Source organism: Protopterus annectens, chromosome 5.part1 (assembly GCF_019279795.1).
Source record: "Protopterus annectens isolate FY-2018-M chromosome 5.part1, PAN1.0, whole genome shotgun sequence".
NCBI classification, from domain to species: Eukaryota; Metazoa; Chordata; order Ceratodontiformes; family Protopteridae; genus Protopterus; species Protopterus annectens.
This window is the reverse complement of record NC_056736.1, coordinates 312,114,319-312,133,591: the sequence shown is the minus strand read 5'-3', so window position 1 is coordinate 312,133,591 and position 19,273 is coordinate 312,114,319. Positions and strand designations below refer to the sequence as shown.

Here is a 19,273-nt window from a genome sequence, read left to right as displayed (position 1 = left end):
TGGGATGGATTGAAATATGGAAGTAAGCATCCTTGAGATCCAGCGACACCATATAAGCCTGAGGAAGCAAAAGAGGAAACAGAGTAAGAGACAAATTGGGCACCTTCAGAAAACTGTTTAGATGACAGAGGTCTAAAATTGGTCAAGTACCCTCTTTCCTGGGAACTAGAAACATTCTGGAGTAACCCCCCTCCCCCTTTGGGACACAGGCACCTCTTGAATAGTAGTACCCAGAGTCGAGCTGTTCCTGAGGAGGTTGAGCCCATAAAATGGGGATGGGATTTCTACACCATGAAATACCCCTGGCGAATAATGGACAGAACCCAAGAATCCTGAGTAATCTGAAGCTAAAGGGGGGGGGGGGGCGGGGAGACAAAGGTGAACGTGGCTGGGAAGAGACAGATAGTCAGACAGCATCTGGTTTATCTGGAAAGGAAGACTTCTGAGTCCCTGAAGTCTGAGTAGCCTTAGCATGAGGAGCCTGTTTAGTAGAAGGGTGAGATTGCCTGCGAACAAAACCTGGCTTATTGGGGTAATTTCCCTAAAATTTAGCAACAGGAGAGACAAACACAAACAAGTGTTTATCATCCAGAAGGGCATCCATCAACTTAGCCTTGGTATCGTCACGTAATGGTTGAAGCCAAATCCAGGAATACCTCCTCATCACTGAACCGAAAGTTGTAGCCCTAGAAGAGACATTTGCTGCATCACAACTACTCTTGATGGAATGTTGAACCACCTGAGAGGAAGTCCATAACAGGGAAGAACAGAAATTTTACCCTTAGGAGTCTGGGAGATAAGAAATAACCTGAGAAAGGAGAGCCAACACATACCTGGACATATGGGTCTGATAATTAATAGCCCTAAAAGCCAAGGTAGCCAAGGTGTAAACCACCTTACCTAGCCTTTCCATGGTTCTGCTGTCTTTATCAGAAGGAAGTAACTTGGGTAAAGGATGCAATTGAGAGGGCTTACCAGAGGCTACAGACTCCACTGAGGGGTTAGCAGCAGGACTCATGTACAAAGTTGCAGTGCTCCAGCACTCTGCAAAACCTATCAGGTTTCTTGGGAGCAGGGGGCAGAGAATCAGCAGCTTTAGAGGCATTGGAAAATGCATCCAACAAAGCAACCAAAATGGAATAGCAAAATGTTTTGGCAATTCCATCTGCAGCAAGTCATAGTACCTGTTATGGATTTCACAGACCACAGCACAATCCCATTTCAAAAATTCCATCATCCTGGAGATTGTGTCCCCAAAAGAATTTTTTTTCAAAGGGAGCAAAATGACTGCTAGATTCCTCTTCCTCTGACCCATAGTCTAAAGGAGAAAGAATTTTGGAAGAATAAGTAAAGGATTCCTCATCAGAATCCAACTCCTCCTCAGAGGAATCCTGCTCCCTGGGCCTTTTAATGGGAGTAGAGGACCAAGGGTGAGTTGGAACAGAAACCCCAGAAGAGGTTTTAATGCCATCAAAGCATTAAACAAACCCTGAGTGAAGGCCTGCCACTCACTATCTGGATCCCTAGGAGCAGGAGAGACATGTTTAGTTTTGTTTTTTCTTTAATGGGATGTCTGCCCTGTAAAACTTAGAATTATCTGACCCAGGACAGCATTCAATAACAGGAGGTGGGCTTCTTCCGTAACTAAAATCTGTGGAACACCCCTAGTCCACTCAGAAATAATCAACTGTGGTTCCCCCTGAATGTCCAAAATGGACATCTGCAAAACCTCATCGGATGTGCTAAAAGACAGATCCTAGCCAGCCTCCAACCCAGTCGCGCTGGAGGAATCCGACAACAAAACCCAGTGAATCTCTGGGTTCTCAATCACCTTGGGAGAAGCATCAAGTGGAGGCTAGACAGTGGAAGATTTTGGTCTTGGCTTCTTAACCTTCTTCTTCCCTGATGGCTGACCCTGGGGTGGGAAGATCCTTCCATACTATCCTTAGTGAGAAGCTTAAGTCACTGATTCTCCAGGTACAATGCAAGGGAAGAAAGCCTACTACACAGAGTCTTAAGTATGAAAGCCTGACAAACATAACAGGTCGTATGGTCGTGAGAGAGGCTTAGGCAAAATAAACACTGTTCTTGCTAGTCTTTATGGGGAATCTGTCTCCTGCACTGGCATTCACCCTTCCTGGATGACATGAACCCCCAGAAGCAACCAAAATTCAAGAAAAAATTAAACCCCAACAGGGCACTTGTCTGCAATGGCTCAGAAATCAGCAGAAAGGAAGTAGGCATTCAGACTATCGAGAGATGCCTCCGGATTGGCAGCAAGAAGTAGGCATTCAGACTGACAATCAAGAGATGCATTTGGACTGGTGGCAAAGAAGTTCTGAGGATGATACATCTGGACATCACCGTTATGCCCTATGCTACATGAGAAGCATATGTGTGATGTATGGTGTATCTTAAAGCAACCATAGGCTTTGGTATACTAGCTGGACGTTAGGCTACCCGTGACAAGGAATCCCAGATGTTATGAATACTGCAACCAGTGAACGAAATGACATCAGAATATCACTGCTTAAGGAATCTTGTATGTGTGTTAGCATTAAGCTTCAAGCAGACATTAGCCTTCTGGCCAGAAATCCTAAGCACTTTGATGCCCCCATAGGCACATACCTGTAAACTTGCTCTGTGTCCACCGAAGTCTAGCCTGGATTTAAAAGGAAACATACCCTACTCTGTTCTTTTACACATCTTTGAGCAAGCAGTGAATAGGCATATAATATGCACCATTAATTGATAAGGTTGAAAATTTTGAATAAAAAGCATACAGAAAGAAGAAAGCAAATATCAAGTGACTGTAAATAAACATAAATGCAGTTTCTAGGAATTAGCTACATTTGAGTGTACGTGACACAGCATAAATACATATTTTTAAAAATCATTTTTTAACTTTTTTTTAACATAATGTTAAAATGATAAAAATGAAAATGCTAAAATATAATCAACCAACAAAGCAGCATAACTATCAAACATTGTTACCAGACCTAATGCATGAATTACATTGGGGAAACTGAACTTACAAACCTATACTGCAGCAATGACCCAATTATTCATACATCTACTGTTAGGAAGGAACTTCACACAAGTGTACTATGCACAGGACAAGGATCATTGTTAACTAAATCATATATATGTTGGAATCATACAAAGTAATAAGTGGACAGATTGCCTACACGAATATCTGGCAGGACTGCAGAGGCATATTCCCGCCTTGCCCCTAGATTGAACATCTAGTTTATCAGAAAAAAAGTATTAAAAAATGACCAAGTAGCAGCCTCAAGAATGCTTTAAGCTGAAACATTTCTGAAAATAGGCTGTAGTTGTAGCTTCTACGTTGCTGGAATGGAGCACAAAGAATAGTTGTGTAAAATCTTATCATAACCATACATGTTCTTCTCTTCAGTGTTACAGTATTCTGTACTCCTGGGTTTCCTTCTCTTGCTATCTGAAAGTCCAGTCAGTCTTCAAAGGTTTGCAGTCACTGCAAGGTGCGTGGGGATGTCCAACGTGGTTAGACGAACATGGGCCATAAAAGTGACATCTGCATGCATCATCCCTCAGAAATGAGTGCCCCAGTCAGACCCAAGTCCCCAGGACCACCTGTGCAAGTCCTGTGCCAACCAAGAAGGGAAAAGAAGGATAACAGGAGGGAAGGAATATTGCAACATGGAAGAGAAGGACATCTATGGCTATGGTAAGATTTTACACAACTATTCTATGTCCTCCTATTCTCATGTTGCAGTATTCTGTACTCTTGGGTGAGTGCCAAAGCTCACTGTGAGGAACAGGGTGGTGGCCTTGAACAATTCTCTATGAATCCATGGAGGATAGCCCTGGCAAATCCAGCCCTGGACCTAGAGATCTGGTCTAACTTGTAATGTTTAGTGAATGTGTGGACAGATGTCCAAGTAGCTGCCTCTAGGATAGAGAAGGTGTCCAGGCCTTCTCCTGAAGAAGCCATTTCTCTAGTGGAATGTGCTTTAACTTTGCTCCCTAACCATTTTCCATGGTGAGCATAGCAAAAGGTGATAGGCCTGGATATCCAAGCTGAGATAGTTTGTTTTGTTACTGCCTTTCCAAGAGCCCTGGGGTGGAAGGAGACAAACTAATCAGACCTCCTGATGGACTTAGTTTTGTGCAGGTAGAATCTTAGCGCTCTGTGCACATCAATGAAGTGTAAGACTCTCTTCACTGTCCCCTATTGGTTGGGTAAAGAAGGTGGGAAGGTGGATGGCTTGGTTCAAGGAGAGCTCACTGAACACCTTGGGCATGAAGGAAGGGTTGGTTCTAACAGTTACCCTGTCCTTGTGGAAGATGAGGAAGGGGGGAACAGCCATGAGGGTGTGTAACTCAGACACCCTCCTAGCTGAGGTTAGAGCCACCAGGAGTATTGCTTTCCATGTACAGAATTTGAGGGAAGCCTTAGATGCTGGTTCAAAGCATAGGAAGCTAGAGTCAGTTTCTCCAAAACATAATTCAGGTCCCAAGGAGGAGGAGGAACAGGTTTCCTGTGGGGCCTGAGATGTACTACTCCCTTTAAGAACAACTTTGCAGGCAATCTGGAAGCCAAAGGTGGTTCCAGCAGCAGACAAGCTGAAATTGCAGATGGGTGAACCTTAATGGAGAAGTATACTAATCCTGTCTGTAGGAGTTCACACAGGTAAGACAGTACTAATGGGACCTTGCTTTGCAATGGGTCCAACTGTCTCTGGAGACACTATATGGAGAATCTTTTCCACTTGGATACACAAGAGCTCCTTACATTAGCTTTCCTGACCTCCTGCAGGACTGTAAGCATATCCTCATTGTATAGGTGTCTGTAAGGGATCAGAATTCTATCACCAACAGGGTGAGGTGTAGAGAGTACTACTGTCGATGGATGAGAGATCCCTTGTCCTGTGTGAGGACGTGCACTCTGTGGGGTAACTTGTGGTGATTGCCCTTGGATAAATGCAGAAGGAGGGGCAACCAGTGCTGTCTTGGACAAAAGCAAGTCCCCAACAAGATTTTTGTCCTGTCCTGCTGAATCTTCAGCAAGACTTTCTGAATAAGAGGGAAGAGGGTAATGCATAGAGAAACATCCCCTTCCAAGAAACTGAAAAAGCATCTGTTGCCCTCGCTTGAGGGTTGGGGAGCCTGGTGTAGAAAGAGGGAAGCTGTCCATTCATGGGGGAGGCAAACAGATCGATATGAGGTGTACCTCAACTGTGGACTAGATCCAGAAAAACATCCCTGTAGAGCATCCATTCATGGGAAAGTGACATGGATCTGCTTAAGGTGTCTGCCTGAGTGTTCTGTTTGGAAGGGATGTAAACTGCCTGAAGAGTTACTCCCTGTTGCGTGGCCAGCTCCCACAAAAGAAGAGCTAGTCTGCAAAGTAAGCAAGATTTTGTTCCGCCCTGTTTGTTGTCATACCACAGAACTGTGGTATTCTCTGTGTAGAGTTTTAGCGGGCCCTGTGTCAATTTGGGTAGAAAAGCTGTCAATACTAGGAGAATTGCTCTCATCTCTCTCACACTGATGTGCTCCTATTTGTGAGATTCTGGCCAAGTGCCCTGGGACTTTTAGGGATCCCAACATTGCTCCTCAACCATGGTCTGAGGCATCTGTGAACATTTCCTGCATTGGCAGGGGGGGTTTGCAAAGGCAGATCCAGGTTGTGGTTCACCTGAGTCAACCACCATTGAATCTCTCCTTTGAGGCAGGGTAGGTAAGGGAATTTTGTACTCCAGATTATGAGAGTAGTTGCGTCCAAATGGATTTTAGGTATTGAAGTTTCCTCATGTGGAGCCTTGCCAATGGTAACATGGGAATAGTTGAAACCATGTGGCTCAGGAGCCTGAGGTACTGCCTGGCAGTCATTTCTTTAGTTTACATGACCAAGGACAGATTCTGTTGTAAGTTTTCCACCTTTTGGGGTGGTAAGACGGCCTTCATGATGTCTGTCCGAATCCTGCACCCGAGGAAGACAAGATCCTGTGTGGGGGTCAGGGAGGACCTGGGATAATTTATCTGGAACCCCACAGCCTGCAGGAGGGAGAAGGTTTTCTGCAAATGGAACAGGAGGGATTCCATGCAATCTGCCTGGATGAGCAGGTCATCTAGGTAAGGGTAAATCTGAATTCCCTGAGTCCAGCAGTAGGCTATCACTGGAGCCAGGCCCTTACTGAAAACCCTTGGAACTGTAAAGAGTCCAAAGGGCAAAGCCGAGAATTGATAGTGAGAAGAAGCCACAGAGAAATTGGGCATTATGGGTATGTGGAGGTAGACATCCTTGACATCCAAGGTGGCCATGAACCCCTGAGGACAGATCAGGGGAAAAAGTGTTTGCAATGTGAGCATCTGGAAGGTGGGCACTTTCATAAAAAGGTTTAGATAAGAGAGATCCAGAATTGGTCTCCAGGGACCCACTCTTCTTGGTACTAGAAAGAGGCTTGAATAGAAACCTTTTCCCCATGGTGTCTGTGGGACATGCTGAATGGTGCTCTGGGCCAAGAGATGGTCCAAAATAGTTTGAAGGAGAGGGAGCTGATCTTTGGGGGCTGAGGGATCCCTCTTCCAACTGAGGGGGGGGGTGAGCCACGTCATGAAGTACCCTCTTTCTATTATGGAGAGGACCCACATGTCTGTAGTGATGTGCCTCCATACTCAGAGACAGTATGAGAGCCTTAGTGAAAGAGGAACAAAGGGATGGGGTGGATTCAAGAGTGGCAGGTAGTCACAGACTACCTCCCCTGTTTTGAAACTGAGGCTTCTGTGCTGGTGGTTGTGAAGGTCTGGCAGGATTGGATTGTTTTCTGGCAACCTTCTTGGGTCTTGAAGAGGGAGTGGGCATTGAGTGCTTCCTAATAATTTTTTTTTTGAGGGATAATTCCCTTGAAACTTGGGGATAGGAGATACAAACAAATGTTTTAAGTGTTGTAGCTCCTTCCTCTTTTGTTGCAGAGTCTTAAAAAGATCTGCGACCTTGGAGCCAAACAGAGCTGAATTGTCTAAAGGTGCATCAAGTAATTTTGCCCTTATATCATCTGGTAGTAACTGTAGTCGTAGCCACGAATATCTTCTAAGAGCAGATGCTGATGCAGCAGACCTAGCTGAGGCCTCAGCAGCATCATAGGTGCACCTTATGGAGTGTCTAGTGACATGAGAGGTCAAGGAAATAAGACTGGACATGAGTTTGGCTGTAAAATCTGGGATGTCAGACAGCTGTTTGCAGACTTTTTCTAAAACAGCTAGGGCATATTTGGACATATGAATCTGATAATTGACAGCCCTGAATGTCAGGACAGAAGATGTGTAGACCTTTTTGCCCAAACGTTCCATAGCCTTGTTGTCTTTATCCATAGGCAAGAGGGAAGAAAAAGGAAGGAGTTTGGAATCCCTATCAGCAGAGATACAGATAGTGCCTGGATCAGCTGCAGGGCTTTTCACTAGAAATTTAGCTGTCTCAGGGACTTTGTAAAATCTATTAGGTCTGCGTGGAGCAGAGGGATGAAAGTCAGGATTCAGGGAAGCTGCACTGAAAGCATCAAGGAATGTTGACAGTACTGGGGGATAGCTGAGGGGGCAGGGGAATCCATCTGGAGAAAATCATAGTACCTTTTCTGTACCTCTGTCATCTCAGATGAATCCCATTTAAAGTGCTCCCTTCTCCCTCATCTTAGCAAATGGCTTCCCCAAAGGTGAGATCTGCTGCTGGAGAGTCTGCTTCAGCTGATACTTCATCTGGGGAAGTATAGCCGAGAGGAGAAGGGAGTTGGGAAGCAAAAGAGAGTGAGTCTTCTGAGGAAGACTCATAAGATTCCTCCTCTTCCATCTGGGAGGGGTCTAAGGCTTGGGGCCTAGGGCTCAAAAAAGGTGGAGTTACTGGTGAGGCTACTGTAGAAGCAGGTCTCAAGACCACAAATGCATTCAGGAGACTGTGCGTGAAAGTCTGCCAATCTGGTTGGCTTTCCACAAAAGGAGAGGTATGTTTTCTCTTTTCTTTCCTCTTGACAGAAGGCCTAGTAGGGGTCTGCGCAGGAGTAGGCCTAGGTTCTGATGGCAACGAAGAACTGGAAGGGTCCACCCAGTTGGCCAATGCAAGCCTGGCTTCCCCCTCGGCATCAGAGACAGACATCTGCAGGGCCTCTGAGGACGTGCCTTCCACACAGGGTTCTGCGGCTTCCAAACTGGTACCTGCTGTACCCATAAGGGCGGCAAACGATTGTTCCTCCAGGCTGATGGCCACAGGATGAATGTTGGAAGGTGGAGGCGCAGCAACAGTTGCAGGGCTTAAGGTCTTGGCGTTCTTCTTGGGCAGCTCGGTGGGCAGATCGGACGTCCCCTCCATGCCTAATGCTAGCCATTTGAGGTGCTGATTCTCGAGATACATATACAAAGCATGGAGTATGCTATGCAAAGTTTTTGGGATGAAGATCTGGCAAATGGTGTAGGCATTATGGACATGCGATGGCCCTAAGCAGAAGAAACAGAGCTCATGGGCATCCTTGTGGGGAATCTGATGGCCGCACTTGCATTTACCCTTTCTGGATGACATGAACAAGTACTAGCATGCAATGACACAAATAAAGGTTCCCCAATGGGGTACTTATCTTAAGATCATAGATCCGATGACCAGGACGGCAGGAACAGTTGATGTCCGACTGGAGGCAGAGAAGTTCTGAAGGATGGTGTGTGTAGATGTCACTTTTATGGCCCACGTTTGTCTAGCCACATCAGACGTCCCAAGGTACCTTGCACTGCTGCAAACTTTTGAAGACTGGCTGGATGTTCAGATAGCAAGAGGAGGAAACCCAAGAGTACTGAATACTGCAACATGAGAATAGGACATCTTCCACAGGAAATGCATTCTACTTAATAAAAACAATGTAATTAACTAGCCCTTCAGAAAAGGTTTGAGTGTTTACTGGCTGACCCTCCAGCACACCTGGATGTGTCATGGTAATATACATTGAATTGAGAGATATTGACAGTTGCTTTAACACCTCAAACTCATGTAGAAAAATGGGAAAAAATATTGATGATGATAATGATGAGCAATATTTTTCAGTGCTATAATTTTCTTCTCCTTTGTTAGTACTGCCACATGCTTGACATAGACTTCTACATGTAAGATTACCAGTTACAGTACCAATCTAAGAAAACAAGCCAAATAAAATACAGGAATTGATGACAGTTAAAAGCTAAGCAGTTGTTTTCTCTTTCAAAGATGGATGCCACAATCCTATACCAACATATAGCAAGTAGTAAGCTTTAAATCCTTCAAGAATTAAGGTGCCCAAGTCCCATATTTCAGTGATGGCAATTATTTGATAATTATTATATAGGTTCATAGATGTGTTCATAGGTGTGTACTAGGCTAATGGCCCTGAAACATTTACAAGCCTAGCCCATAGGATTACCCTGGCATCGTGCCACCCGACCTTAGTTCCCAGTGCCTCTGTCAAGTAGAGCCACTGGAGTGATCCCCAGGGTGAATTTTCTATTTCCCATCCACTCATCAAGACTACTCGAAGAGGGCCAGTGAGGGGCTCCGCTTTAGTTGTATGGGAAGTCTATTCCATAGCATGGGCAGTGTCTGGGTTATGAACCTGTTTCTCCAGCCTGTTCTGTTGATTGTGGTAATGAGGTTGAGGTCTCTGCGGCGTGTATTGTGGAGGGATTGGGGTTTCTTTAGATGTAGCATTTCTAGCAGAGCTGGGTCAGACATGGCTATGTAAGTCAAGCAGAGATCGCCTCTAAGTAGTCGATATGAGACAGAGAATAGTTGGAGTTTTTTAAGTTAGGCCTAAGATCCTCTTTGTGAGGTATTTTTGCGGCCTCTCCAGTTGTTGTAGGTGTCTAGTGCGGTACATGCCAAATGGGGCACTGTACTCAATAATTGGCCTAATGAGGGAAGAGTAGAGGGAGACAATGACCTCTTTCTTCCTGGATGCAAAACTCTTAGTAATGAGATGTGCCACACAGAAGGACTTTCTGACCACAGTGGCAATGTGGTGGTCAAATGAGAGGTTGCTGTCAACCTGTGTTCCCAGATCTCTTATGATCTAATATGCAATTAGAATGCCTCCTCCTTTTACCTAATACCTAGATACATGGTGTTATAAGTGTTAAGTGACAAAATCAGTGTATGCATCTTTAAAAACTGTGGTGGTATGTGACGCGATGCTACTTAAGTGGTGGACAGTTTGAACATTTTTATTCGGAAGAAGTCTGCTACTGTTGAGGACAAAAACGCTCAACAAGTTTTTAAGTAAAATATCTTTTCATTGCATCTTTTGGTAATCAGATAGCCTTTTGCCAATACATACTCTGCATGTTTCTTTGGTTACAAGGAGAAATTTCACAGAAAACTATATTGATGTCTCTTCCTTATTGATTTTTTTATATGTTAGATGCTGAATCCTTGGCATACTAATTAATCATTTGTACCTGTGAACACAAAAATGTGAGAGTAGTTATTTGAGTTTGGTATCAAATGTCTAAAACATTGCTTTACTTCCACTATTTTTCTACAAGTCAAGCTTGAGACTTTAATTTTCTTTATCGGTTTCAGTGAATAATGTGTCCTTTTAGGAGTAAGTCTCTAGTTATAAGTACGCTTTCACATTTGTTAGAAAGTGTGTTCATATTGGTTCCTGGTGAATTACATTATCAGTAGCTTCACTCACACGCTGACATCCTGTAATGTCAGTTCTGACAAAACATCTTGTCATTAGTAATTACACTATCAAGATTTGTCATGTGTTTATGTGTAGTTCTGTCACAAGGCAGTACAATATTATTTGTGTTTGATCAGAAGACATATTACATTGCTCACTATGAGTGGTACCTACTTTGTCAGGTTCAAGTGTCAATGCCAATAACTTGTTTATTACATCAAGATAGGTTATCCAACGTAAAGTCAGTCAAGGGTTGCCCTGCTGGTCACTCATTCTGTGTTTCCACAACGTTCATTGGTTCATGAACTGTTAGATGACTTTACCTTTTCTTTATAAATCACAGCGTGGTAAAGATTTTGTTTGGATTCACCACTGACATTTTCTGTCACAGTATCTATTTTAAGTATTGCCTTTACTTGAACATCAAAAATGTCATCACTGACAATTTTATGTATTTGAAGAAGCACTGAAGAAGGGGAAACCCGAAAGCTTTGCTGTATTTATTGTTTGCATATTAAAGTACTGAGCGTATCTGTGTTCTTTTTTACTTACTTGCTGACTGTGGATTTACTAAACACAGTTTACTACAGTGGTTTTCTTAGTTTTTTTGATGTATTTGAAGAAGCCATGACATTCTTAGAATTAAATTTTTTTTCTTGGCCCTAGTGGAATTAACTGGTAACTTTCTTTTTCTACCTCTTAACATAATCAAGTCTTTGTTTGTCGGAGTTAAGCTTCTTCGAGTAGTCTTTGTGGTGTTTTTAACTTGGGGACTTTTACAAAGTTTCTTCACAGTGGATATCTAGTGTCTGTGTGTTACTTTTATCACTAGGAATTGGCTTAATAAAATCTAACTATAAATACTGTTATGAAGCATATCTTCAGTACTTGATAAACTGTATTCAGTAAGTATGACATCATTATGTTTGCAATCCTCAAGACATTCTAAATCAAATTCCTTCAGAGGTGATATGTTTTTTTTATATTGATATGTACAGCTGTGAGCTGTTGTACCAGTTAATACTGTTTTTAAATGTGTCAGATTTACAATACGCCTTTATGATACCAAAAAGTCAAGTGCCAATGCATCCCAGAGTACACAGGTGTTTAAAGAATCTATTATGGCTATTATAATGGACAATTTATGGTTATTATGATGGACAATTACTTTGACATAATCTAGACACCACTGGCTCAGCAGCAACAGTCAAACATAAGCACTTAGTTTCAAACACAAAGTAAAGGGAAGTCAGACAAATCTTAGTTTAATATAATCAATATCATAATTAAATGATAAAGAAAAATTACCAACTCCAGTCAATAATACTGTTTCTGGAAGCAGAAAAGCAACATAATAAGCTGAGAATTATGTTCTGGAGTTGTACAAATGTCACATTCTAAAATAAATGGATGATACCAATTAATGCGCTGTAAATCAATGTCTTAGTATTTAAAAATGTGCTACACCTTAGATAAATAATATCATATCTCACTGCTACATTAGGTAATCAAAAGTGCTGATATAACAAAGCACCCTAAGGATTCTGTTGTTATACATTAAGAACCTTCATATGACTGTTTAAATAGGGTAAAAAAAACAACAAAGAAAAAGTACAATACACTATACTACTACATCAAGCAGTTAAAGGACCCTTAAAACTAGATCTCATATTTGTGTTTACAAGTAAAACAGATGTCAAAAAAGCAGTTCACTTTGCTGAACCTTCATTTCCTCAAGAAAGAGAACTGCAGCGTTTTTCACAGACTGCAGATTTTGCAGAAATAGGTAAGTGGGTCAGTATTATGGGTGGGAATATTTGTTCAAATGTTTGTGGGTTAGAGTATGGGGCAAGTTTAATTATGTACATGTACATCTCTGTACGTAGTTCATGTGAGTGTCTTGTATAGGTACTGTTAGGGAAATGTTTTTCAGACAGCAAGGATTAGGGTTGGGGTTGGATTACAGACAGACATACATAGGCAAACATGCACACAATATACATATATAAAATATGTGTGTGTGTGTGTGTGTGTGTGTATATATATATATATATATATATATATATATATATATATATATATATATATATATATATATATATATGAGAAAGTGATGGAAGAAAGGAAGGGTATTTAGGATAGAAACAAATATAACTATTGATAAGATAATAAACGCACATGTACAATTATGTCTCCCTCTCCAGCATTTTTTTCTTTTCATAAGAGTATTTGCCTTGAACTGATGTAGAGACATGCTGTCACTAATTGCTAATTATACTGGGAGCCTTATATCGCTGTACATCCATACCTATGTCACTCTTACACAACACTGTGAAGCAGAAAACTGCTATGGAAAACACATGGGTCTTTCCAACTTTCTTGATTATGATTACCCACAACTGCATTTTTCTTAATAGTGCAACCATGTCATGTGTGTGTGTGTGTGTGTGTGTGTGTATATATATATATATATATATATATATATATATATATATATATATGTATGTATGTGTATACACACACACACACACACACACACACACACACACACACACACACACACATGCAGTGGATATAAAAAATGTACACAACCCTGTTAAAATGCCAGGTTTTTGCAATATAAAAAAAAATAGACCACAATAAATCATTTCAAAAGTTTTTCCACCTTTAATGTGACCTGTAACCTGTACAATTCAATTGAAAAACAAACAAATCTGTTGGGGGGAAAAATATATAAAAAAAAAAAAACGTACAATAAACTGGTTGCATAAATGTGCACACCCTTAAACTAACACTTTGTTGAAGCACCTTTTGATTTAATTACAGCATTCAGTCTTCTTGGATAGGAGTCTATCAGAATGGCACATCTCGACTTGGCAATATTTGCCCACTCTTCCTCGCAGAAGTGCGACTGCAAGGGCGTCTCTTGTGCACAGCCCTCTTCAGGCCACCCCACAGATTTTCTATTGGATTTAGGTCTGGGCTCTGGCTGGGCCATTCCAAAACTAATTTTCTTCTGGTGAAGCCATTTTTTTGTTGATTTGGATGTATGCTCGGGGTCAATGTCATGTTAAAAGGTGACATTTCTCTTCATCTTCAGCTTTCTAGGAGAGGCCTGAAGGTTTTGGACCAAAAGTGACAGGTATTTGGATCTGTTCATAATTCTCTCCACCTTGACTAAAGCCCCAGTTCCAGCTGAAGAAAAGCAACCCCAAAGCATGATACTGCCACCACAATGCTTCCCCATGGGTATGGTGTTCTTCTTGTGGTGCAAAGTGTTTTTGCACCAAATGTACCTTTTGGAATTGTGGCCAAAATGTTCAGCCTTGGTCTCATCAGTTCATAACACATTTCCCACATGCTTTTGGGAGACTTGATTTATTGTTCTGCAAATTTTAGCCAGGCCTGGATGTTTTTCTGAAATAAAGGCTTTCGTCTTGCAACCCTACTCCAAAGTCCAGACATACGAAGAATACGGGAGATTGTTGTCACATGTAGTACGCAACCTTGCAGAAATTCCTGCAGCTCCTTCAGTGTTGCTGAACGTCTCTTGGCAGCCTCCCTGACCAGTTTTCGTCTTGTCTTTTCATCAATTTTGGAGGGATGTCCAGTTCTTTGCAATGTCACTGTTGTCCCATATTTTCTCCACTTTTTGATGACTGTCTTCACTGTGTTCCATGGTACATCCAATGCTGTGGAAATTTTTTGTACCCTTCTCCTGACTGATACCTTTCAACAATGAGATCCTTTTGATGCTTTTTAAGCTTTCTGCGAACCATAGCTTTTGCTGTAGCAGTCAACTGAGCAAATGTCAGGAAAATCCTACTAGGACAGCTGAACTTTATTTGGGGTTAATCACAGTCTCTTTAATTGATGGCAGGTGTGTACCCAAGAAGACTGAATGTTGTAATTAAATCAAAAGGAGCTTCAACAAAATATTAGTTTAAGGGTGTGCACACGTATGCAACCAGCGTATTATACGTTTATTTTTTATATTTTTTTCCCTAACAGATTTGTTTGTTTTTCAATTGAATTGTACAGGTTATAGGTCACATTAAAGGTGGGAAAAGTTCTGAAATTATTTATTGTGGTCTCATTTTTTTATATCACAAAAACCTGGCATTTTAACAGGGGTGTGTACACATTTTATATCCAATGTGTGTGTGTGTGTGTGTGTGTGTGTGTGTGTGTGTGTGTGTGTGTGTGTGTGTGTGTATATATATATATATATATATATATATATATATATATATATATATATATATATATATATAAATATGTATATATAGCAAACATAACTGGATGTTATTCACTAATAAACAGAACCTCTACCTTATTTTTACACAAACTCTTGTGTAGATGCAAATGTCATTCACTCTCCCCACTGCTATACAATCTGTAAAGAAAATATGCTCAAGACTCAGACTGTGCTTCCAGACATTTTCTTGCCTTTGCACTGAACTCAATCCCCACAAAGATCTGTCTCAGTAAAGACTTTATACCTTTCAAGAACTCATCTAAATAAATTGCTGTAGCTGTGCTGCCACATAATCTTGACATAATATCCATAGCTGTTCTGTCACATATGTATGACATAACATCCAGAAGTACCAGCGCTTTAATCCTATAACATTTCACTATCATCTCATTTGTAACTTACTCCAGTTCATTACCTGTCGCTCTCATCTAATCTGACTGAATCTCTGTGTATTTAAATATATACAAACTGTACGTACATCTCTCCTCCACTTGTCATTTAAAACTTTCTTCCTCTTCTCCCAACAATACTAAGCATGCGATTTCCAAGTCATTCATTGTTTCCTAAACTTTAAATTTATTGATGCTGTCCACTGTTGAATATTTATGATGTTTACAATTGAATTCTACATTTTTGTTTGTTAGTGAGCTTGCTTCAACTTTATTCCTATGTACATACACGTGCCACACACTCACCCCATTTAAGTTTCATACCAGTATCATGTGATATACAGTTCCAAAACTCTTGTGGAAGTCCAGATAAACTACACAGGGTTCCCCTTGTCCAATTCAGAGGTGAAATTGTTACAGAACTGTAGGAAAGGGAAATGGTGAAACTTCCCCTGCAAGAATAAGGAACTGGAATGTTGGCCAATAATAAAAGAATCCACATTCATAGACACCACCAATGTGGCCAACAGAACATTGTCCATTATCTTTCCTGGAAAGTAGGAGATGCTAATTCGCCTGTAATTACCTGGGTTTATCCTACATCCACCTTTATGCAAGAGAACTACAATCTCCAATCCTCAGTTCAACACAACTTTTTCAAGAGGAAAGCACATATACTTTATCCACAAGGTTCATAGGGCACAACTGTCAGCTTATCAGCACTCTGGCAACCAGCTCATCCAGTCTTTGTGCTTAATTTTCCAGAAGACTCTTCAATTTATTCACTACTTTTCCCTAGTTAGTTCATCTTCTGATTGTTTGATTCTTGCATTAACTGTTCTATCTTCCCTTACTGGCAATTTGCCTTGCCTGTGTGGTGCATGACGTAGAATGTCATTAGTTAAGTTTGACAATCCCTGATTTAACTTAAAAAAAAAACAGCTCATTCCATACACAGGAATGGCTTCTACTGGTCTATAGCCAGACTGGTTATCTGAATAAATTCTGACTCCTTTTATGTTCAGATTTCATTGGCCTCGCACCTTGCTCCATAACATCATTGGTGAATAGCTGCAGAGGTCCAATGTTAGTTGTGCATTTCCTACACTAGACCAAATGCTTTCTCTTTACACACTTCCTCCTTATATCTACCTTAATGTAGTACCTTGGCTTGGCCACTGTTCTCATTTTCTCATATACTTTCATATTATTTTCTACTGTATTTACTTATTTACCATATGACTGAAGGATAGGCTTCTGTAATCTGAAGTCCATTTCTGCAGTTGTAAATGTACATTTTTACAAGTTGAGCTTGATCATCAAACCATTTTACCAAAAAAGCTTAATTCACCTGAAGTCTTCTGAGCTTCAACCAAATTATATTACATAAGGGGTCTCATTGCTGAAGCAACCAAAATGATTGGTGTAGAAGGCTTACCCCTGTTTCGCCTACAGCCTTTTTGTAAAGCCCTGCTTCAATGAAACAGATTATCAATTAACTCACTACAGCCTTCCACATTACTCCTGGGATATTAGAGATTACAACAGCAGTAGCTCTGTGTTGTCAACTGCTGATCTACTGGGACTAGATAAAAAAGTGTCACTTCCCATCTGGGCTTCTCCTGGCCCCTTCTTTTCCCTAACGTTATATGAAGAACATTTCCAGTTCGTTACTGAAATACTGAGTAAGTTTCACTTTCTCCGTCTCTCAAATCTTGCTTCTAAGCCTGTCATTATTCTTTCCTAAATATAATGCTTTAGTTTGTTTTTTTTTTTCCTTTTTTGTACCACAGTTATTCACCATCAATTCTCTGCTTCCTACAAAAAGGACAATCAACACATCAGTCTTTCCAGCTTTTTCATCTTCATCACAAATGTTTAGATTCAGAAACAAATACAGAGTTTTAGCTCATACTTAAGGTTGTTATATAAATAGTGTTACACTTTGTACAATATATGGAAGAAATATAACATTTTTCTTCTAAAATAATGGGACATTTGTCAAGTTATAGGTTTTCCCCCCACAGGATAAAACTACATAACTCAGGACTGTATTCTGAAACAAAAACTGAGGGTAGGCAGTAACATACTGCTCTTGTTCATTTTGGTGGGCTTGAGGTTTTCTATGCTGGAACATTTATTTGTATCTCTGTCTCCCACCCTCAAGAAGTTTTTGAATTATTATTGCATGAATGATGATCCAACATTCAGGTCAATGAGTTGCTTTTGGAATACCTCAGACCTACATAAGTTGAAAAAAGAGCTTGGCAGAAATACAGTGAGATGTGCAGCAAAGCTATAACACTGAGTATCATAAGTGAATGGAGTAGTGCATGAGATGGTGATAAAGTTATGGATAGAAAAACTAGTACAGCAAACATATTCTGGTTTCTTGTAATTACCATTGACAACTACCTAAGCAAAATTACATCTTACTTGCTTTATAGTTCATATACACTTTCTAGGTATATTTATGTACATATACAAAAAAAGTCACCTGTCTTTCCTGCTCTTATCAATTTTCCAGGAGAGCCCCAAGCTTTAGAAGTCATCAGCGTATTGGGTTCAACACTTCCAAGAAGCCCACACGCTCCTTTCTTTGTTTCAGCTTCCAGAAGCTTGTTGTCTTCTATATATGACATATCCCAGTCACTGTCATCATCTGTTTCAAAACACTGTAGACAAGACAAGGCTTTAAAATGCAGAAACAGAAATTATTGACTGAAAATGTTACTCTAACTTATCCTGCTAATTCAAGTGTTCTGTAGGGTGCACATTCCTGACCTCATTAAAGTTTCTATCTTCCCCTCCTCTTGTTTGTTTGTTTGTTTGTGTCTTTCGGCTTTTCCCGGTTAGGGGTTGACACAGCGTAACTCCGGTCCGCTAATGATTGGCAGTTGATTTTTACGTACCGGCATGCCAGGCCTGACGCACAACCTTCAACGAAGGTATGCCCATTCACACATGTCTCCACGCAGAAGACGCTCTAGCTAAGAATCGAACCGGACAGCATCTTACTGTGAGGCGACAATGCTACCGCAGCACCACCACCGCGGGTATCTTCCCTTCCTCTTACTTCAAATAAATGACTTTATTAATATGCACACATGAAGATGAGCATTCTTTCATGACCCACTTTTTCACTGGCAGTCTAATTCATCTGCCAACCTGTCATTCAGTGAACATATAGTCCCACGTGCTAAGAATTTTTCCTTCCTTCACAGTACATTTTCCTCCCGACACAATGATCCCAGTAGCAGCATATACAAATAACATATAACCATGCTGTTTTACCTTTTTGTTTGTTACTTCTAAACTAAATGTAAATGTTAAGAAGAACACAGGATAATAATTGGCCAGTGTTATAATAGGGTGCAGTGAGGTAGGTTATTGGAAGCAGAAATAATTAATCCTGAAAAGCTAGATATAGTAAATCTACAGGCAGTAAAGGATTAACCTAGCTGGGTAGTATGTGTGTGATTCGCGCGCACACACACACACGAAAAGCAGAGTTTAACTTAAAACACAGTTGAGTCCCGAGTTGCAGCTCTGAATTTTGAGGCCTTAGTATAAGACATAATTCAACAGGAGACAGGGATTCCTGCTGTGATTGAAATGAAGATTTTTTTCCCAGAACAGAGGCATTCCTAGTGAGTGCTGTGTGCTAATGTGTTTAAAGCAAGAGAAGGAGAAAGTACAGTTGTTTTATCTACATACCACAAGTGTAGGTGTTTGAGTGTAGTCACTGCTGTAGTTACAACGTCATAGATTTCTGCTGCAAGCAGAGTATTGCATCTGGCCAGAGAATAGCTCATCACCTTCTACCCTATGCTGACATCATGTCTAATGCCCTCCGCATCATTATGCAGCAATATAAAGGTAGAGGTATGGTTAGCCATCTTATCATCTTTCTCACCTGCAGCAAAGATTCACTTAGAATGAAAAAG

General features: G+C 40.9%; 1 protein-coding gene across 3 annotated transcripts in view; it reads right to left on the bottom strand.

Moving 5' to 3' along the window:
- The window catches only part of DZIP1 (DAZ interacting zinc finger protein 1), a 1,252,063-nt gene that overhangs the window by 14,486 nt on the left and 1,218,304 nt on the right, over positions 1-19,273 (bottom strand). For all 3 annotated transcript variants that reach the window (XM_044072991.1, XM_044072990.1, XM_044072992.1), the window contains exon 18: positions 17,824-18,001. In XM_044072991.1, the coding sequence (XP_043928926.1) occupies positions 17,824-18,001 (178 nt within the window). The remainder of the gene's footprint in view (positions 1-17,823; positions 18,002-19,273) is intronic.